Below are 22,975 nucleotides of genomic sequence, written 5' to 3'. Positions count from 1 at the left end.
TTTAATTTTTTTGATAACAAAATAAAATTTCTTCAAATTGTATTTATAATATAAAAATTAAGTTTTATGTTTTTTTGTGATATATAAAAATTCCTAAATATTAAAAAAAATCCCCAATTTATTGCAGAAGTTGTATATTGTATACCCTTAAAGTGGGATTTTGGTTTAAAACCTGCTTAAAATCCTTGTTTTTTCCAAACCAAATTTGAATAACCCATGTTTCCAGTGAATTTCAAAAATTCCCAAATTATTTTTTAAAAATCCCCAATTTATGGGATATTGCAAATTATCTGGGATTTTCTAAAAATTAAAATTGAACTTGAATTTAGAGATTTAGAGATTTCAAAACATTTAAAAAGAGTCCGCATACAAATTTGTCAGGATTTCTCAAAATAATCCAACTTTGGGATTTTTATACAAACTCTGGGATTATGTAAAAACATGTTAAGAAGATTCATGTTTCCTTAAAAAACATTTGAAAAGTCTTGGTTTTTTTAAACAAATTGTCAGACTACTTTGATATTAAAAAAAAACTCAAATGTATGGGTTTTTGGGAAAATGTATATGAATACCTATCTAAAACAAAGAATTTCTGGGATTTGGGAAAATTCGAAAATTATGTAATCATCAATCAATGTACATATGGTTTTTGTCTGAAATAGCTTGCAATTTGAAGGATTTTAAACAATTTGCGTAAAAATTAAGAATTCCCAAAATAGTTTTAAAAATCCCCAATTTATGGGATTTTGCGAAAATTCTGGGATATACTACTAATGAAGGATTGCAATAAAAAATGGGATGGTAAAACTGATCAGTAACGTAAATATGTATCACGGAACATGGGTATTCCGGATTTTAATAAAAATTTTGGGATTTTTCAAAAAAAAAAAAACTGTGGGGAAAATAAAAAAAATGCTTTATAATATGATAAGAATCTCTTTGAACCTTAATTGAAAAGGTATTTACTGATGACTAAAAAAGATAAACATGAACAATGGGGGTTTTAAAATAATACACAAAATCCAAGTTTCATTAAATACTTAAGTTGCCGGTTTTTATAAAAACTCTGGAATTTTACAAAAAAGTTTGGGATTTTTAAAAAAAGTTAGGAACATTAAAATTTTTTTTTCAACAACATTTAAACTTTTACATTTGTTGTTGGTAAGGTTTTTATGACATAAAAACTAAATTCCCTTAAGAATTTACAAAATTCCCAAATAAGGAGATTATGTACAAACTCTGGGATTTTGCAAGAAAATATTTCTATCAACATTTAAAGTGATTTATCATAATTTCAGACTTTTTTTCTTGCAAGAAAATTTAAATTTTTTTCATTTCCCAAATTTCCCAAAAAATGTAAATTTTGTGGGATTTTAGAAAAAATCTAGGAATTTGAAAATTCCTAAAATTAAATGTTTGCGGAATTAAAAAAGAAATCTTGTAATTCGACAAAGTCTACGATAACTAATATCGTATTGGTAAAGTTTTTGTAAAATACAAATTAAACTCCCATAAAAATGTACAAAATCCCCAAATAAGGAATTTTTTTAAAAAATCTGGGAATATCCAAAAAATTATTTCTAATATCATTTTAAGTCTCATATTATAGTTGCACACTTTTTTCTAGCCAGAAATTTTAAATTTGTTTAAAATTTACTAAAAAATTAGTAAATATTGTGGGATTTAAGAAAAAATCTAGGAATTTGAAAAGTCCAAAACCCAATATTTGTGGAATTTTGGAAACAATGTAGTAATTCGCCAAAATTTACGATAGTCATATCGTAATGGAAAAGTTTTTGTAACATACAAATTAAACTCTGTTAAGTATTTACAAAACCCCCAAAGAAGGAGATTTTGTACAAAATCTGGGATTTTGCAAAAAATTATGTCTAACAACATTTAAAGTGACCTAATTCCATAATTTCAGTCTTTTTTGTAAGCTTATTTAAATTTTCTTAAAATTTCCCAAAAATCCCTATGTTGTGGGATTTTGGAAAAAATGTGAAATTTTTAAATTCCGCAATCTAATAGTTATGGGATTTTAGAAAAAATGTAGTAATTCGACAATATTTAAGGTAGCTAATATTTTATTAATAGGGTTTTTATGAAATATAAGAAAAACTCCCTTGAAAATTTACAAAATCCCCAAAAAAGGAGATTTTGTAAAAAATCTGGGAATATCTAAAAAAATAGTTTTAAGAACATTTGAAGTGTTACATCATAGTTTCACACTTTTTTCTAGCAAGAAAATTGAAATTTCATTAACATTTTCCAAAAAAATATAAATTTTGTGGGATTTTAGAAAAAATCTAGGAATTTGAAAATTCCAAAATCCAATATTTGTGGGATTATAGAAAAAATGTAGTAATTAAACAACATTTACCATAACTTATATCGTATTGGCAGGGTTTTATTGAAATACAGAATAAACTCCCTTTATAACTCCCAAAATCCCCAAATTAGGAGATTTTCTAAAAAATCTAGGAATATCCAAAAAATTATTTCTAATAACATTTCAAGTCTTATATCATACTTTCTGATTGTTTTCTTAACAGAAAATTGTAATTCCCTTAACATTTTCCAAAATCCCAATGTTTATGGGATTTTAGAAAAAATCTAGGAATTTTCAAATTTTAAGTTTTTATAATTTTGAAATATGTATTCGGGTTGAAATTAGTAAATTTGAATATATTCTTGTTTATTTTTTTTTTCTATTATTTTTTTTTTTTCTATTTTTTCTAAAATTTTATTTTCAAATTTTTTCTCAGTGCATTTCCATATTTTATATTTTCCACGTTAGTAAAAAAAGTCACTATGACTGGCCTTACGTACGTAATGTAAGTATGTTGGTATGTTAGTATGCATGTATTGTACATAGCAAAAGGGTAGCTTATCGTCCATGAAAAATCTACTCCTAGATTTTCTTGTTGTTAGAATTGCGCTTCATTGTGCCACAATTACAATATTAAGTTACCCCACAGTGCTGATTTTGGTTTGTCTGCATGTTGGTGATGATGATTGTTGGTGCTGTGTTGTGGCATTGTTGCTACTTTTCCATAGACTGAATGTCTGCTGTTACAGAGGGGATAAAACGAGGTGAAGGCCTGGAGGGGTGATATGTGTGTAGTACGAATACAACGGCAATGGTAGAGCAGAGCAAAAAAAAATACCTGGGCGTGAATAAAACCTCTAAATTTCACCGAATGCATTAACGACCACGAAAAGTGTTTAAGTGCAAACAAAATGACTGACTCAAAATGAATGAACGACTACCGTTGCCATTTGCCGCTGATTGAATGCTTTGTCGGATACGGCCAAAGACGAACGAAGGAAGCCGCTTAATGCCAGCAAAGGAAAGAAGCAAACGAAGGCACCATGAGGCAGCAGCACTTAAGTACTTAGCTAAACAAAACATCCCAATGTACAAAAGGGAGGATTTGATTTTTTTTTTTCGGGACCAATGGTTAAATTATGAGATGATGATGATGAAAGCAAGATGAAGCGCCGGCAAAGCGGCGCACACTCTCTTACACAGTAGCCCCGAAGCCTTTTGTTCTCTCCAGCAAATGCACTTAGGATCTCGCAAGGAGGCTCTGCATGTAACGCAAGGGGTGGTGATTGGGATTGTTGCCTAATGTTTGCAATGCTATTATGAAAGGGCAGGCAGGATTTAAACATTCAAAACGGCAAAACTAAAACTGTATCACTTACAGGCGGCATTCACAATGGAGTTTCGCTATCAAACAAAAGAAAATCGCCCAACCTCTTATGCCATTGGTGACAAAGAGAATGGCAACATTGTTTTGTATTGACGCAGAAAGGTTTGCCAAGTTGGAAACATTTTTCTCAAAAATAATGTTAACATAATTGATTCGGTAATTGATAGCCTTAACTGCTGGTGACAAAAAAGATGCAATATATCCGAGAGTACAGTGCAGAGGGTATGTGTGTGTGTGTGTGTTTGAGGAAATAAAGAAGTCCCGCTGAGAAATGAAAACGGGGTCTAATGTGATAATTTGCCAATGATGTTCTACAAAGCATAGTAATGAGATATGGGCAGGGGTACAAACTATTTGCAACAACAAAAGGAAAACAAATATTTGTTTCTTCTTCTTCTCCTATTGCCAGACATGCAATCGACACAGTGCCTTAGCTTGGCTCCAGCCGTCAAAAAGATATATGTGGACGCTTGCGTAATGTAGAACGTAAATCGAGCGCATCACTTGGCATCCTCATGCTGCTACAAGATCAACTGCAACTGCATGATGGGCTTGCATATGTTAACTTCCTGCATGCTTTTGCTCCAAACTGTTAAAATGAGTGTTGGATGTTTGCCTGTTTTGGGTTCCCCGGTGTTGCCTGCTGTCAAGTTAATTTTTGATAACCATTACACGCGACGTAGTGCAGAGTAGAGCTCCTCGGCCTGCCTGGCAGCCAGTCAGGCAACACTTCTTCACAGTGTTCTTAGTCAGTTTGGGAGCTTCTGTTGTTGCTACCGATTCGTGTCGACACATCACCATACCCACTCACATGCAGGTTAACCCCCTCCCCTTCTTGCCTACTTGCCTGTTGCCTTTAAAAAGTATTTTTTGTTCTCCTCTACGCTACCAAGTTATAACCAGATGTGGTTCTTCTGAATTGAATCTTAACTCATGCTAATATTGTGACACTGGGTGGCATATATTTATGCAACATTTAAAGGCATCATTTTTAAATCGCTTAAAATGAAGGGAAACCCCCTGTATAGTTGGCAGTGTGGGGACGGGGGTGGGAGGGGAGAAAATGCAAACCAGAAACAAACATGTTAATTGTTCATAATAAATTACACATGAGCATCGTTTGTCTTCAAGGGAAATATTATGAAGCAGGCATGGCCAATGATTTATGGGTGGTATGGGGGCTTAAGGAAAAAATGTTGAATAATATGATATATTTAAACTTTTTCAATTGATGATAGATGATTCTGTTTTTTTTTTTTATTAAATATCAAAAAAAAAAAAAATTCCCCAGATGGGGATTTATAGGAAAATTTTTAGGAATTTACTAAAATTGATTTTCGTGATGCTTATATTTAGCAAAATGTATGATTTCTATTTTATATGTGAAAAGAGAGTTCATATACAAAAATTCTACTCTGAATTTTTTTATTCCTAAGATTTTCTGAAAAATTCCCCCATATGGGGATTTTTGTAAACATTTTTGGGATTAAAATAAAATTAAAATTTTATAGCTTATACTTGATGAATAATAATGTTAATGTGCAATAATTTGTAAAGACTTTTTTTAAAGATTGAAAAAAAAAATAAAAAACATGTGGGCAAAAAGTTGCCACTACCTAGAATTTTAACTAAAATTTTGAAAAAAGGGCTCTGAATGTTATTAAATTAAGTAGCAGAAACTATTTAAGCTTTTTAAAAGTGATTTTAAAGACACATTTTCTAATTCCCAGAGTTTTATGAAATTTACGCAATACAGGGGATTTTGTAAATATTATGTGGAATTTATGGTTTTCAAATTTTTTAACTTAAAATGTCTTTTAAAAGACATTAAAGGGCATAAAAAGATAATTTTGAGATCTTAAAAAAAAAATTTATAATAATTTTGATATAATTCTTTGTATGTGGGGATTTTTACGTAAATTTTTGGGAATTAGAAAAAATCTAGTTTTTAATGGATACAGAAAAAAATAATTAGCCATAGGAACAAAGTTTAAAAAGAAGCTATTTTCAGAAAATATTTGTGAGTAAAAAAAACTGGGGAAACATTTTTTGAAACTCTGAATTTTACCCAAACTTCTAAAAATACACTCAACATATTTCTACAATTAACAACGAAATGCCCTTTAAGGCCTTTAAAACACATTTTTGAAGTAAAATGTCTTATTCCCAGAATTTTATAAAAATTCCCTGATATGGGGGATTTTGTGATCGTTATGCGGAATTAACGAAATTCGTATTTAAACACATGAAATGTGGTTTTAAAATCATTATGCACATATAAAATTCGATTACCCATATTTTAAATACGTGCAAAATTTAAAAAAATATTTTCGGTAAAAATAGGTGGAAAATAATAGTGGAGAAAACTTTTTGAAACCCTGAATTTAAGCAGATCTTCTAATCATACACGCAGAAAGACAACATTTAACAACGAAATGCCATTTAAGGCCTTTAAAATACATTTTTGAGGTAAAATTTCTTATTCCTAGAATTTTATGAAAATTCCCTGATATGGGGGATTTTGTTACCAATATGTGGAATTAACGAAATTTGTATTTTATCACTTGAAATGGGGTTGAAAAATGTATACACATACACAAAGTTGATTAACCATTACATACGCGCAAAGTTTTAAAAAAATTTATTTTCGGTAAATAAAGAGAGATAAAAAAGTGGGGAAAAACTTTTTGAAACTCTGATTTTATTCAAATCTTCTGAAAATATACTCAGAAAGTTCTAGAACAAACTATAAAATGTCATTTGAGTCTTTTAAAACACATTTTTGAGGCAAAATTTCTTATCCCCAGCATTTTTCATGAAAATTCCCTAATATGGGGGATTTTGTAACCTTTATGTGGAATTAATAAACATCATATTTTATGACAATGAAACAAATTTTCAAAGCATAAATATGGGTTAAGATTGTAAAATGACGTTCTATTACTCAGTATGCTATAAAACTTGCCGAATATGGGTGATTTTGTAAATATGGCAATACAACAAATTTGTAAAAGCATGAGTATGGGTATAGATTGTAAATGACGTTGCAGATAACCGGTCAAATGGTTTTAAGCAACATCACACATTTTGCCTTACTTTTGACAGTTCTTTGCTGTGCTATTCTTCGAATAGAAAGCATTGAACGAAATGGTCTATAGCCAGACAGCCTGTTGGTATTGTAAATTCTTATACATGCATGCGTAATTCTTATCCGATTTGATGGAAATTTTGCATGAAAAATTTTAAAGAAAACTTTATTTTCAATAAATTTAGTGGAACAAAATATGGGGAAATTTCATTGATATCCCCAAATTTCATCTAAAAGTTCCCCAAATAAACTAAGAAAGTTTTAAAATTTCATTTGGGCCTTTCAAAAAGATTTTTTTTGTGGCAAAAATTATTATTCCTAGAGTATTCTGAAAATTCCCCATTATTGGGGATTTTTGAAAATTTTGTGGAATCCATCAAAATCAAATTTTATTTACTAAAAATGTGTATTTTACGATATTCTTATTAAGCAGGAGTGTTAGATATTTTAATTTTTTTTTAATAAGCAATATTTTCATTAAAGAAATAACAAAATGGGGAAAACTTAATGATATCCCGAATTCAATCTTAAATTTCCCCAAATAAACGCAGAAAATTATTAAATAGATAAGCGAAGTCCATTTGAGGCCTTCGAATAGCTTTTTAAAAAGCAAACATTCATATTCCTGGATTATTTTAAAAAATTCCCAATATAGGGGATTTTTGAAAATTTTGTGGAATTGAAAAAATTGTATTTTATAACTAAAAATGTGTATTAATAAGATATTCAGAATCATAAAAATATATTTAAAAAATTCTTAAATCCTCACATTATTGATAATAGGTTAGTTAAGATTGAAAAGAGGGTTGCCACTATGATCATACACCTAACTAAGCCAGTAAACGGATTGTTGTGCGCTGTATTGTATTGATAATATAAAAACCAATTTTATACTATAAGAAGAAGAGATATGACCTCACTTAGAAAGGGGGTTCTCCTTACATCATTCCTATCTGACAAGCTCAAAACTTAAAAAAATTCTTTTTTGTGCCTGGAAAATTTTTTGAAATTAAGGTTTTGAATTGTTTTTCTTTGGTTCTCTAATTTCAAAATATTTTTGGTTTTTTTCCAAATTATCTAAATTTATATTTCTTCCGACGCCATAAAAATAATTTTTTTGCTAACACTACCTATGCCGACGGCTTTGCCTTTGCTAGAAAATTAAATAATTTTCCAATTTTTTTTGTTTTTTTTTATGTTTTTCAAATACTTGATGTTTAGGCTAACGAATGACGATTTTTATTTCCTCATTGCAAGTGAGCCATGTCTTGTGATGTTTATCGTTTTTGGTAAAAACGCAAAACAAATTCCCGCGTTGAAAACCACACTCTATGGGTCCCCTATTAAAATATTTTGAGTAGCAATATGACTATGTAGCTTAGTTTTTGGTTGAATGTTATGTATAGTGCGAGGCAGCCAGCCAACCAACCAGCGCTTTCTTATCACGATGGGAAAGTGGCCAAAAGAAAAATCTCTGTGAAATTTTTGTGGTGAATACAAAAATTGTAAGGCCTACTCATATAAATATTTTTACATACATAATTTTTTGTTTTGTATTTTGTTCAACCATACGTTGACGTTTAATCTGTTTTATATCGTTTGCGAATAATATTGGCGCGAGTGCAATTTTTTTTTGCTGTTATTATAACAACCACACACAAGAAGTATTGTGTGTAAGTGTATGGATGTCCTATATTTAGATATGATCGCCTAAGTTTATGTTGCCCATGTTGCGGGGCATGGGTATTGCGCTTGGGCCTGGATTCATATGGACATTTTTTCATTTTAATTAAACCACCCAAAGTGCCGGTAGCAAACTATTCGCAGGCGCATTTGTAGTTTTATGAATGCATTTCATTTGTATCGGTTCATCAGATAACTAAAAACTCGCCAACCCGCCTGCCAGCCTGCCAACCAGCCAGTCAGCACCGAAACGAAATGTGAAACGAATCGAATCAATGGCAATTGTTGGCGGCTGTTGGCTGTAAGTTTTTCGCCTTTGTTTTTGTTGCTTTATTTGTTTTATTGCCTTTTTAACAGTCAATTAAATAGACTTTTACATTGTGTTGCACTCCAAACATATTTGCATAGATTGGATGAGGTTTTGAAAGTGATATCCAAAAGGCAACAGCAGCAGCCATTACAATCATTAGTTGTGAACTTTGTGGCTAAAAAGTTTGTAGGCAACTCCCCTTACACACACTCGCACACACACATCTATACATGCGTATGCCAAGTATCTGGGGACACATATACAGGTGTCATATTCCTTGCAAAACCATAAATACCGAAAATAACTTTGGCTCTTCTCCTCAGAGCCTTCTAAAAGCCCCTTTGGGGTAGTTAAGGGCAATCACTGACATGTAAATGGTGGCATATTTCTTTTTTCGCCTGCATTATATAAAGCCAAAACTTTTCCCTAGGCGTTACAAGTAAAGTTTTTCTTGCGGGAACAAACTTTTTTCTCTTATAAACTTTGTAAATAAAACAAAACTGCCAAGGAAAAACTCCAAAAAGAAAAAGGCAAGAAAAATTAAGACAATTTTCTTTACATTCTAAGGGAATTTCCATAATTAGCCTTGGGAAGTAGGAAAGCTTCAAGAAAAGAGGAAATTATTTTTTAATGTAAACAACGACATTTTTATGTTGCAGCAACTAATGAATATTTAATGTTAAAAAAAAAACCAGAAAGTCCTTGGCAAAGGGGGAGGTAGTGTCTGTATGAAAGAAAAAAATAAAAATCACCAAAAACTTTTCTCTGATTGTCCATGGATGTGGAATATGCCTCAAAACATTCGAGTACTGATTTAATTTATTATTTAATGGAAGCAACAGCCACATTAACTTCACTTAAATGCCTAGGACAAACGTTTGACTGGGTGTTATACATATCTATCTAAAGTCCTATCCATACATCTATCCTTGCTGCCATTCATCCGTACAATACCCCACAAACCACCACAAAAGAATTGGCCTTGTTGCTAAACGCCATCCAAAAATCTCATAAATGTTATTGTAACGCATAATGAATGAATGAATGTTATCGCATTTTCACAGCCACCCGCGTCTCCCTCGTTTTCAGGGGGGGAGACTCTAGATGCTGGCAATATAATGATGAAGCAACCAGCCAACTACGAAACATTGGTGGTGGATCATTTTGGCCGCTTATCTCAAGTAGCACACGCATCAAAAGCGAAACACCAGTCAGGCAGTCAGCCAGTGCCATGCCGCAACAGTAGCAACATCAACAACAAAGGCACAGCATAAATATCTTTAAATAATAATCAACAATCCATCATCGTAAAACACCAGAACGCACGCATGTTTTAGGGATGACATTTAAAGGGAAAAAAACAAAAGAAAAGTCAACTCAGTGGGTCTGGGGTAAGGGAAATCAGAAAGAAGAAAACTTGAAAGACGGAGAAAAAATTAGAAAAAATCCCATAAATGAAGAGACTGAAATAAGTCCCCAAGTTGAGGTTGATGCTTAGGTTTTAAGGTAAAGGTTTAAGAAGTAAGCTTTCAGGTTATAGATTTGATTTGATTTAATTTTCATTTAATTTTATTTAATTTCATTTCATTTCTTTTCAATTAGTTTCATTCATTTCATTCCATTCCATTCCATTTCATTTCATTTCATTTCATTCATTTCATTCATTTCATTCATTTCATTCATTTCATTCATTTCATTCATTTCATTCATTTCATTCATTTCATTCATTTCATTCATTTCATTCATTTCATTCATTTCATTCATTTCATTCATTTCATTCATTTCATTCATTTCATTCATTTCATTCATTTCATTCATTTCATTCATTTCATTCATTTCATTCATTTCATTCATTTCATTCATTTCATTCATTTCATTCATTTCATTCATTTCATTCATTTCATTCATTTCATTCATTTCATTCATTTCATTCATTTCATTCATTTCATTCATTTCATTCATTTCATTCATTTCATTCATTTCATTCATTTCATTCATTTCATTCATTTCATTCATTTCATTCATTTCATTCATTTCATTCATTTCATTCATTTCATTCATTTCATTCATTTCATTCATTTCATTCATTTCATTCATTTCATTCATTTCATTCATTTCATTCATTTCATTCATTTCATTCATTTCATTCATTTCATTCATTTCATTCATTTCATTCATTTCATTCATTTCATTCATTTCATTCATTTCATTCATTTCATTCATTTCATTCATTTCATTCATTTCATTCATTTCATTCATTTCATTCATTTCATTTCATTTCATTTCATTTCATTCATTTTCTTTTCATTTATTTTATTTTATTTTATTTCATTTCATTTTATTTCATTCATTTCATTTATTTCATTCATTTCATGTAATTTTATGTCATTTCATTCATTTCATGTAATTTTATGTCATTTTATGTCATTTCATTCATTTCATGTAATTTTATGTCATTTCATGTCATTTCATGTCATTTCACTTCATTTCATGTCATTTCATGTCATTTCATGTCCTTTCATGTCATTTCATGTCATTTCACTTCATTTCATGTTATTTCATTTTTATTTTATTTTATTTTATTTTATTTTATTTTATTTTATTTTATTTTATTTTATTTTATTTTATTTTATTTTATTTTATTTTATTTTATTTTATTTTATTTTATTTTATTTTATTTTATTTTATTTTATTTTATTTTATTTTATTTTATTTTATTTTATTTTATTTTATTTTATTTTATTTTATTTTATTTTATTTTATTTTATTTTATTTTATTTTATTTTATTTTATTTTATTTTATTTTATTTTATTTTATTTTATTTTATTTTATTTTATTTTATTTTATTTTATTTTATTTTATTTTATTTTATTTTATTTTATTTTATTTTATTTTATTTTATTTTATTTTATTTTATTTTATTTTATTTTATTTTATTTTATTTTATTTTATTTTATTTTATTTTATTTTATTTTATTTTATTTTATTTTATTTTATTTTATTTTATTTTATTTTATTTTATTTTATTTTATTTTATTTTATTTTATTTTATTTTATTTTATTTTATTTTATTTTATTTTATTTTATTTTATTTTATTTTATTTTATTTTATTTTCAGTATTAAGTACAGGCCACATTTTTCTCACAACTTATTTCTACTTTGTTGTTGTTGTAGCAATGTGTTGTACACTGAGGTGGCAGCCCTTGCTTATGAAGGACTCCACCAGGTCAATGCGGTTCGTACAAAGCGGCTGTCATGTGATTGTCTGCTTTGTTGAAATTTCCTTAAGGGAATCTCTATCAATATTTCCCCCATTGTATATTTCAACTAATTTGGGGGAGTTTAAGTTGGGGGATGGAGTTGTTGCTTCATTCGGTTTTAAACAATAGCTTTTCTTGTGTCAAAGTTCTGGCCTCTAAGAGTTGTAAACGCCCTGCAAAACGTACACCACCCCCCCTAACGAAAAAGCCTGACTATTAGCTAGCCAGCAAGTCATTGAAGCAACATCCAGCAAGCGATAAGATGCGATAAATGATGCCAATGTTAAATCAGATTTGTAACGATTTGTGCACAGTACAGCACCAGGATAAGGACAGACACCAGCCGAAATCTCTTTCGCTCTTTCGGTAATGAAATATAGATTGGCTACGTATGTTTAACATTAACCAAATACCGGCGACATGGGGTGGCATAAAAGGAAAATAAGCCCGTGTGCAAGCATTTGATTTCCTCTTCCGGCAGCTTCCGCTGGCAAGCACAAATGCAAACAGGGTGGCAACAGGAATACAAGGCGAAAAAACACACACACACACACACACCAACAAAAAGGGTGAGCTCCCTGCTCTAAAGCGATGGGAAATCTCTACAATCGCATTTATGTTGGAAAAAAAAAAATCCTAGAGTTTGAGTACTTGGTGCTTGGGTCTAAAATACTGAAAACAGTTTTTAAGTACGGACGTTTGCAACGAACGAACGGACGGACAGACAGACAGACAGACGACAACACGTGGTAAATGGTGTGTGAAATCGCTTAAGCTGTTTAAATGAAACCGCTTGACTTGCACTGCCTATATGCATGAGAATGTTATGAGTGTGTGTTTTTGTTGTTATTCCCTTCCTCCCCGAAAAATGAGATTTAAATGATAAAAGTACGCAACGGTGTGCATTACTGCTGATATCATTAAACTATCATCAGCAACGGATGCAATAACGGATTTATTTAAACGCTATTTCACACACTCTCTGCCACCCTGAATTGGAATGACTGAATGAATAGTTAGTTGGCCAGCAAGCAAGTGATCAATAAACCAGGATTCTTGCTAGCACTCATGCAGGCTCTAAGGGAAGTTATTTCATGTTAATAAGCTCTTGACAATCCCCCTTTATAGAGATTTACTCAGCATGCAGTTTTCTCTGATTTTTTTCCTTTCTTTTTTTATGTTGAAGAGAAAGTGTGTGCAAATTTTGTTGTAGTGTTGTTGTTGTTGCCTATATGATTTTTGGTTGTAATACTTACATTGTGCAATTTATAATAAAGTCCGCAGGCGTTACACACTGGTTCACCGCTGGCATTCCGCCGCCAAAGGGTTGTTGTTGTGGTTTTGCAATTGGCACATGAGGTCCCCGCTCGTTTGGCCGCACTTTGTAAGGACTGCAGCGTCTGTAAAAAGGATTAAGAACAAAATGTAAAGAAAATTAGTCATGTTATTGGTAGTTGGAGACAAAAAGTGAAAATTTTTTTAGAAGTTTTGATAATAAAATGCTTTGCTTGATAGACCTTCCAAAGTTTTTAGTTAATTTCAACCTCGAGATTTTTTTTCCATAACTAATTCTGAGTTTTTTTTATATAAAGTCAAAAGCTTTCACAATAAAATTCTGGCACATAGTCAAAGCTTAAATATTTTTGTTAATCATTGTAAGGTTTATATATTAGCTTTTGTAGTTAAAAGTAAAACAGTTTATCATAAGGACTTTAATGCAAAACCAAATTAATGCAACTGTTCCTTGACTTCACCTTATGCTTTAATCCACTAAAATCTGAGATTAAGTTGTCTTAAAAGCTTTTACCTAAAGATGTAGCCCATAAGCAAAGTTTATAAAAACTTTACCCCTATCGCCTGCGAGTATGGATTTCCACCTGAGATATCAAAGATTGCCACCTGAGATTTCAAAAACGCTCCGGAAATTTTTTTGAAAGAGATGTTGAAAAAATATACAAAATAAGCTTGGAGGAAAAGCTTTTAATATAAAATATAAATGAAAGCTTTGGCCTTAAAGTTTTTGCAACAAGCGCACGTTAAAGCTTAGACAAAACTTAACATAAAAGCTTTTGCAAAAAGCTTTGGTAATTTTTTTTAAGTTAGATGAAGGTATTTTGTCAAGAAGTTTTTGGAAAACAAGCTTAGATAAAAGCTTTTGGAAAACCAGTCTTAGATATAAGCTTTTGTGAAAAGCGTTTAATAAGGCTATCGTAGAAATCCAAGATAAAGCTTCGTTCAAAGATAAGATAAAGCTTTTTCTTAAATAAGCATAGATGAAGCGTTTCTGAAAAACGTAGACAACGCTTTTATAAAAAGCTTAGGTGAAGCTTTCATAAAACTCTTAAATAAAGCTTTTATAAAAAGCTTAGATAAAGCTTTTATAAAAAACTTATATAAAGCTTTTAGATATAGCTTTTATAAAGCTTTTAGATATAGCTTTCATAAAAATCCTAGATAAAGCTTTAATAAAAAGGAAACAAGCCTTAAATGAAAGTTTTTGTGAAAACCTCCTAATAAGGCCATCGTAAAAAGCTAAGATAAAGCTTCGTTAAAAGATAGGATAAAGCTTTTTTTTTAAATAAGCTTAGATAAAGCGTTTTTGAGAAACGTAGAAAACGCTTTTATAAAAAGCTTAGATAAAGCTTTCAAAAAAGCTTAGATAAAGCTTTCATAAATCTCTTAAAAAACTTATATAAAGCTTTTATAAAAAGCTTAGGTAAAGCTTCTATAAAAACGTATCTAAAGCTCTTATAAAAAGATTTTCTAAAAGCTTGGGTAAAACTTTTATAAAAAGCTTAGATAAAGATGTTATAAAAAGCTTTTCTCAAAGTTTAGGTAAAACTTTTATAAAAAGCTTAAATAAAGCTTTCTTAAGAAGCTTAGATAAAGCTTTTATAATAAGCTTAGTTAAAGCTTTTATAAGAAGCTTTTCTAAAAGATTAGGTAAAACTTTTATAAAAAACTAAGATAAAGCTTTAAAAATCGGAGCTCACAGTTCCAACCCATGTGGTTCTCATAGCCATCACGTGCCGGGAGTTTGGTCATGAGGAAAAGCTCATATAGAGAGTTTTTACCATGATTAAAAAAAGCCATAAAGCTCCAAGAGAGAAGTATACCCCAGACTTTTGCAAAAAATTACTTGTTTAGGTTTTGTCTTTTAATTTTGTTAAAGAGCTTTAGTCATGAAAACCTTATGTAGAGAGTTTTGATTTAGACTTTTTCAAAACAGCTTTTAGGCGTTTTGAAAAAGCCTTAAAGCTTCTTTAAAAAAACTTTAAATGTTTATTCAAAAGCCTTTTCCAGAATCTTTGAAGCCTTTTTGTAAAGCTTTTTAGACGGTTTAACAAAAGCTTTAAAGTTTCTTTAAAACAGCTTTTACTATTTTTTAAAAAGCTTTTAAACTTTTTCAAGAAGTTTATAACCCGTTTTGGGTTTTTAGGACTTTTCGAAAAAGAGCTTTTTCAAAACATATTTTTTAGCTTTGGAAAAAAAGCTTTTAAAACATAACGATTTAGATATTCCAAAATAAATCAGCTTCCTACCTCTTTAGTATTATGTTAATTTTTTTATGTTATGACCTGGAAATTTTTAAAAGCTTTTTAGTTTTTTTAAAAGCTTTTTATCTTTTTTAAAAGCTTTTTAGCTTTTTTAAAAGCTTTTTGGATTTTTAAAAAGCTCTTCAGCTTTTTTAAAAGCTTTTTAGACTTCACCTATTAAATTTCTAGAACATCTGATTTTCTAAAAATATTTTTTTTAGCATTAATCCAATTACTTAATAAAATTCTACCAAAAGCTTTCATTTCGCTTTCAAAATCTTAACCTCTTAATTTATTGCCTTAATTTTTGTGGGTGTCATTACTCTTTTTTTTTAAATGTTAGTGACTCCTTCCTTTTGTATTGCATTTTGAGTGTCACCCAAACAGCCACTAATTTTGCGGCCAGTCAACACCACCATCAGCGTTTGCGCGATGATAGGCTTTATGGCAGCTGTCAGCGCATAAATAAATCTTCGGAGGTGCGAATTTATGATAAGTCAAACATAACAAAACAGTTTCATGTTGGTTTTTAAGCATATTTTTTCTCTCTCGCCTTTTTCTCACTCTGGAAGCCCTCATGTTAATGTCTGTCTGTCTGTCTGTCTGTCTGTTTGTTCGTTTGTTCGTTTCTGTTTATTGGCTTCCCCTTTTTTGAGAATTGCAGCAAAAATCATCAACATAGCCAAAGAAGCTTTAAGCATTAGGAGAAAGGGGTAGACAAATTGGAGGAGGTATGCATGGGAGAAAGAAAATAAGAAAACAAATGTTTAAATGATTATCTTTAATCGCCATCTTGTAAGCAAAAGTAATGTGTGTGTGTGTGTAAAAGCATGTATGTAGAACTGCCCGTTTTTCCGTCTGTCTGCTCGGACTTTAGGAATCATTTTGGTTTGCAATATTTCTCGCTCAATGCATTTTTTGTTGTTGTTGTTGGTGTTGGTGTTGTTGTATGTATGTTGGCTGGTTATATTGGTGTCGCTGGTGCGTTTGCATTTCAATTAATCTCTTGTCAATATTTGACATTTTGTCATTTTTACTGTTGACAGTGATATATCGCCATGGCATTTTGTGTTGAGCTTGTGGCTGTTGCTGCTGCCGATTGTGTGAGGTTGCTGCTGAAGATGATGATGATGTTGATGATATATGCATATTTTGTATGACCAATCCTAGTGGCCACCACTCCATCAGGCTTGTCTTTTATAAATTCCTAATTTATTATCATCATATTGAAAACGAAAGCTTTAATGAGCTTTAAGCTTTTTGTGGTTTTGTTTAATTCTTAGATCTCATCTAATTAGTGTTTTAAGCCAAGGACCACTGCTTTACAGCTTTCGAGGATTTCCGTTATTTGGTTTTGGTTTTCAATGAAATTAATGAAGCTTCTTCTTGTTTTCCTCAATCTTTTGTTTACTCGGAATATGGTTGGAGTTTTAAAATTTCAAGGAAAAAAAAGGAGTTACCCAGTTGGGGGATTTTGTGGGACTTTTTTGGGTTTCTGTTTTTTTGCTCAACATCAGCATCAATTCATTAAATTGACAATTCCACAAAATTTGCAACAAAAAACATTGCACTACTGTCCCAACCACAAAATACACGACGATCAGCAGTTTTTTTTTCGTTTACTGCTCAGATTTCCACGAATTTCCTTATGATGTACACTGAATGTTGTTGCGGGTACGTGTCGTTCCAGGGGCAACACCACCACCACCATCATCAGCAGCGGCAGCAGAAATACAAAACGACAAACAAGCAACAACGCGACAAAAAGTTGTCCTCCCAGAGCAAGACAGTATATGTCTGTCCTTTTGTCCGTCCATCTGTAAGTCTTTGGCAAAATCCAAGATTTCACGCATTTTGGCCAGATGAGCTGCTAATAAAGCCCAACTGGCCTTTTCATACTTTAAACAAAAAAAACGTTACCATGAAGAAAAAATCTGGGAAGAGTTAAGGATGCATGGATACCTGTCTGCCACCATTTGTGGTTGATCATACATACTGCCTGCCATACGGCTAACAAAGTACCACAGAACATGATGAAGCGCTGTGCCCAGATTGTGCCAGCTCCTTGCTTAGGCCTTAAAAATCACAAATCCCTGAGCCTGGCTTTGTTCATGTTTTGCCATGATTTTTAATTGATGTTTTTCCCTGTGGAAACTTTTTTCTTATTTCGTTTGGAATTTGTAGTCTCTCCTTAAGAGTACAACAAAAAAAGGATCGATCACCTGTGCCTTTAACACATTAACATAATATTCTTAAAAGATTTTGTAGAGCTTTTAGAGAAACACCCTAAAGCAAGCGATCAACTGCATTCTCAAAGCTTGTGGCCTAAAACAAGACTATGAACAACACTGAAAAAGGAATCTCAAAAATGTATTTGAAGTCATCGAATAGAGGTGTTAACGATCTTGTAACGATATTATTAAACGAACGAAATGATGTTGAACCCCAAACTAAAACAAGGACAGACAGACAGACGGACAGACAGAGAGACAAATGCACGTACATTCAGCCGCAAATGGAGGATTTAAGAAATAAGCTTCACCATCGCTAAGCCCCCAAAAACATTGTGGCAGAATTAATTTCAACGCCCACTATACACGCACGCTTGCGCTTACCAAAGGCCAACGGAACAGCACCTACACGCATTTGCCACATTTTTTTTTTTTTTTTGATTTTGTGCTCTGAATCTCCGAAGATCGAAGACGAAAATCAAAAGTGTTACCAAAACATTTTTCAAATTGGCCAAAATCTTTTTTTTGTTTTGCAGTTTGGGTCTGGTGCTTAGTAATTATGTGACGACCTCGTTAAGATCGTACACTGGCAAGGAAACGCGTTAACAACATTCATCCCGTTGGCCGTTGTGTGTGAAGTACAAAACAACATTCCCAGATTGAATCAGCAGCAAATCGAATGATCGCTTTCGTTATGTTTTGCTACAGTGGTGCGACAACAACGACAACCAATGTCGTCGACAACGACGACACCAACCATTGAGGGCCAGACGTATCAGTATGGACAGGACAGGACAGACAGACAGACAGACGGACAGAACATGACAACATGGCTAAAGTAAATAAATTAAGTTGTTAACATGACAATTCAACAAAACTGCACCTCGTCCCCAGTAACACCCAACAAATCCCCAAAAAAAAAAAAAAAACACCAAGAAAAACACAACAAAAATAATCAGAGATGCCAGTGAAAGATGTTGTCCGTCGGCCTCGAATAACAGAAATTTAAAACAACTATTCCCTGCTTAAGGATTTTGCTAAAGTGTTAAATTAAAATCGATTGGTAGTGTTGATAAAATCTGCCATGCTGCCAATGGCAGTTTAAATTTCTGTGGAATATTTAGAGCAGCAAGGTGTTATCCTGGCCACTATCACAGCATGTTCTTCATTAGCTCAAAAATGTGCAAAAACTTAAAAGTGAAATGACTATTTCTTGGTACAATATTTGAACAGGACAATCAGAAATGACTGCCAAAATGTTCTTACGAACAAAAAGAGAGTGAAAATGAGGAATTTGAAACCATTAAAAGTATTAAACCCCGTTTACAAATGCAAAGGCAAATTTTGCCCATGAACATTCCACTAAGGAACAGGGGCAAATTTCTCATATATCAATGAGTGCAGTCCGATTCAAGCGTAAGCTCAATGATAAGGGGCCTCTTTTTTATAACCGAGCCCGAATGGCGTGCCGCAGTGCGACACCTCTTTGGAGAGAAGTTTTATATGGCATAGTACCTCACAAATGTTGCCAGCATTAGGAGGGGAAAACCACCGTTGAAAATTTGTTTCTGATGGTCTTGCCAGGATTCGAACCCAGGCGGCCATGCTAACCTCTGCGTTACGGTTGTCCCAAACCCAGTTTACACTGCTCAAAATCCGTATTTAAGGCTCTCATCATTTGATTTTGTAAAGGGAAAACAGATGATAGAGCAATTAAAGCCAAGTTTAAAGAGCAGTGTAAATAGGATTTTATTAAAGTTCCCGATGCAGGGGGTCCTAAAACCAAAATTTGTAACAAGTTAACGAGAAAATTTTTAATTTTATTAATTTTTTAATTATAATCAAATTTATGATAATCTTTAAGGAATTTTTACAGCATATTTTGGTTGAAGATATTTTTTACAGTGTAAAACAAGTCGTTATCAAAATGGGAATTTTAAGCATACTTTTAGTAATTTTTTTGTCGCATATTTTGGGGAGATTAAATCTTTTTCTTTAATTTATAATAATTATAAGAAGTATAATTTTATTAAATTTTGTAGCATACTTTGAGGAGTTGGGATGTTTGGAATGTGCAATAATGATGAAGACGAAAATTATCGGTTTTTAGTATGGATTAAATTTAAATTACCTGCAAATCATATTTGCAGAAATCAGTATCTGTGGCATACTTTTGGAATTGACAAAAGTATGGGCTTTTAGAGAGGTAGATAGATATTGGAATACTTCAGATCAGTAATCCCAAATCATTTAAATTCCATTAAGCAGCATAACCGAGTAGGAAATTGAAGTAGAGTAAAAGTATGCAGCCAAAAAGTATGCTATAAAATTTTATTTAATTTTATTTCAGCCGTTTAGGACTTTAAGAAAGTGGTGGGCACACTAACACAGTTGAAAATATTAAACTATGTTTATGTGGGAGTCAGTTAAAACCGAAAAATCAACTAAGTGAAGAAACTATGTTAAATAACAACAATGCGTCAACAGAATTAAAAATGTAAATTTTGCCCATTAACATTCCACTAAGGAACAGGTGCAAACTTCTCACATGTCAATGAGTGCAGTCCGATTCAAGTTTAAGCTCAATGATAAGGTGCCTCCTTTTTATAGCCGAGTCCGCACGGCGTGCCGCAGTGCGACACCTCTTTGGAGAGATAAAATTCAAAACGTGAGAAATTTGCCCCTGCTCCTTAACGAAATGTTCTGGGCAAATTTGCATTGGTATACTACGAAAAAATTAAATTTTGATTGAAATTTATATTTTGTAGCATACTTTTGGGATAACATAGTGAATAATATTTCAATGAAAAGTTATTACAATTGCTGATGATTGAATGGAATAATACTGATCAGCAGCACGGCATCATGTAGGTTTTTTATGGAAGGTTTTAAAGGTAAAGTATTTTATTTATGGTGTAATCAAAAGTGTTTATCATACAGATCATCAGACATTTTTTTTCTGCTGAAAATGTTTCAGTTATTAATATAACTACATCTTTGCTGACGAGATTTGAAATTTTACCCGGATTTATATTTCCAGTCAACTCTTCTCTTCCAACTTTTCTTTTTTTGTAGTCAGCCAATAAATGGAGGATCCTCATCATGGACTAGAACAGAATGGTCAACCATTATTTTAATATGAGAAAGGTACATCTTGATATATCTTAAGATAGGCTCATTTATTTGACGAATTTTATTAAAATTTTCCATTTATAAATTTTCCAATCGTGTATAGACCGGTTTCTAACTTTGATTTCTTTCAATCAGTATTCGAGTAGAGAAAAAAATCCCCTTGAAGTATGCAACACTTTGTAGTTTTAGTTTAGGTATAGAAATTATTTTGCCTTTGTACCATTGAAATCGATGTTGATACATCGAAGGTGTAAATGTAAGCAACTATCCGCCTGAAAGAGCGTATTTAATCTTTAATAAAATATTTGTAACCCAAAAGTATGCTATAAATTTTCCTCCAAACATTATCCTTTAACAATGTTACTCATATCATTTTTTCTCCATGGTTGCAGCAGTAGCTGCCCACTGCCTTTGTATCATTGAAACTCGAAGTTGATACATCGAAGTTGTAAATGTAAGCAACTATCCACCTCAAAGAGCGCATTTAATCTTTAATAATTTAAAGCCCATTTAAAATGCTATCCACAGTCCACTAAATTTCTTTTCATTTAAATTTCCTACACCTCCACCATTTTCAACACCTCCATATACTCTCGAAATATGTGCTACAAAACATCCACCCATCCATCCAGCCATCTCAGTTTAATTTAACGCCACTCTTTAAAGATTTCCATTTGAAAAATCAATTTAAAATTTTTGTGTCAGCCGTCGGCAAAGTTATAGTTCATTGGTTGGGGGGGAAAACATCCTGCGTAGTATAGCCAGGCATATCAGTGGCCACCCAATGGCTTCCGCCAGAAAGCCAATGGCCTTTTACATCTAAGATAGTGCGCAGATACAGAACTAAAGAAGTCCGTCTGTCGTTTGTTTGTTTGTTTTGTCTGTCCATCTCTACATGTATACAGCTCTATCTATACATAACTATAGATACAAAACCGATATGGCAAAAGGTATATAAATGTGTGTATATATACACACACATTTAAAGAGCTTTCACATACACTTACACACTCTCACTCACTTACAGATATGGTTGTATCTTTTATCATATTCCGAAATCTTTTTGCGATTGTATAGGTATGTCGTATATATCTCTTCTTTTTATCTCTTCTTTGATATATACATATCTGGGTAGAGTTTGTTTAGATGTGTTGGTATCTGATTGTCTCTGCTGCCATTCAAAAAGGTCCCTTGGATGCAGGTAGGGGGGGGAGAGGGAGGAAATAACAAACCCAAGCAGACTCTAAGCCAACAACCCCAAAAGCCAAAACAAAGATATAAACCCCCCGCTTGGGGTAACATTGTATGACACACTGGCTGTATGAGTCTATGTATGTATGTGTAACCGCCCTTCGTACCACACACACACACACACACACGCATATATAGACTTAACTATCTATACATTCATCTTTTTGGTTCTTTTGCTGTTGCTGCTGCCTCTACTTTCTAAAAGGATGTCTTCGGATAGAGAACAAACAGCAGCTTGGGGTCGGGGTGGGTGAACACAGCATAGCAAATATATTTTCTTTTAAGATTTTTCTTATCTTGACAAACATTTTTTATAGATATTAGCGACAGTTTTTATTTCTTTGTCGTTCGTTTGATTTTTTTTTCTTTGCTCTTCTCTACTTTTCATTCCATTTTATTTCTTTTATTTTATTTTTCTTTTCTTTCCTTTTGGATTTTTCATGTTTTTGCCCAGAGAAGACGACAGTCATTATGGCCGTAATAAAAAAGAAAATTCTGCTGCTGTAAATAGCCCCAGCACACATACAGACACACAGCATTTGTGGCAGCAACTAAGGGAAGCCATAGCAAAAAGACCATGGCATGGGGCAGCATTCGTTTAGGGGTTGTCTTGTGGGGCCCCCACCAACAAAACCTCCCCCATTTTATGTGTGAAAATGAGACAAATCTAGCGCACAGAGCACAAAACAGACCCGTATCTCTCGTATCTGATACAGAGAAAAAGTCATCTTGAATGTATAAGAGTTATTTATGTCTTTTCAAC

At 32.1% G+C, this 22,975-nt stretch overlaps 1 protein-coding gene across 2 annotated transcripts in view; it reads right to left on the bottom strand.

Moving 5' to 3' along the window:
- The window catches only part of LOC106080379 (GATA-binding factor C), a 145,495-nt gene that overhangs the window by 8,830 nt on the left and 113,690 nt on the right, over positions 1 to 22,975 (bottom strand). For both annotated transcript variants that reach the window (XM_013241754.2, XM_013241755.2), the window contains exon 6: positions 13,319 to 13,462. In XM_013241754.2, coding sequence (XP_013097208.2) covers positions 13,319 to 13,462 — 144 coding nt within the window. The remainder of the gene's footprint in view (positions 1 to 13,318; positions 13,463 to 22,975) is intronic.

This window comes from Stomoxys calcitrans, chromosome 2 (assembly GCF_963082655.1).
Source record: "Stomoxys calcitrans chromosome 2, idStoCalc2.1, whole genome shotgun sequence".
Lineage (NCBI taxonomy): Eukaryota > Metazoa > Arthropoda > Insecta > Diptera > Muscidae > Stomoxys > Stomoxys calcitrans.
Note: the sequence above shows the minus strand (reverse complement) of the source record. Positions and strands in the feature narration are given on the sequence as shown.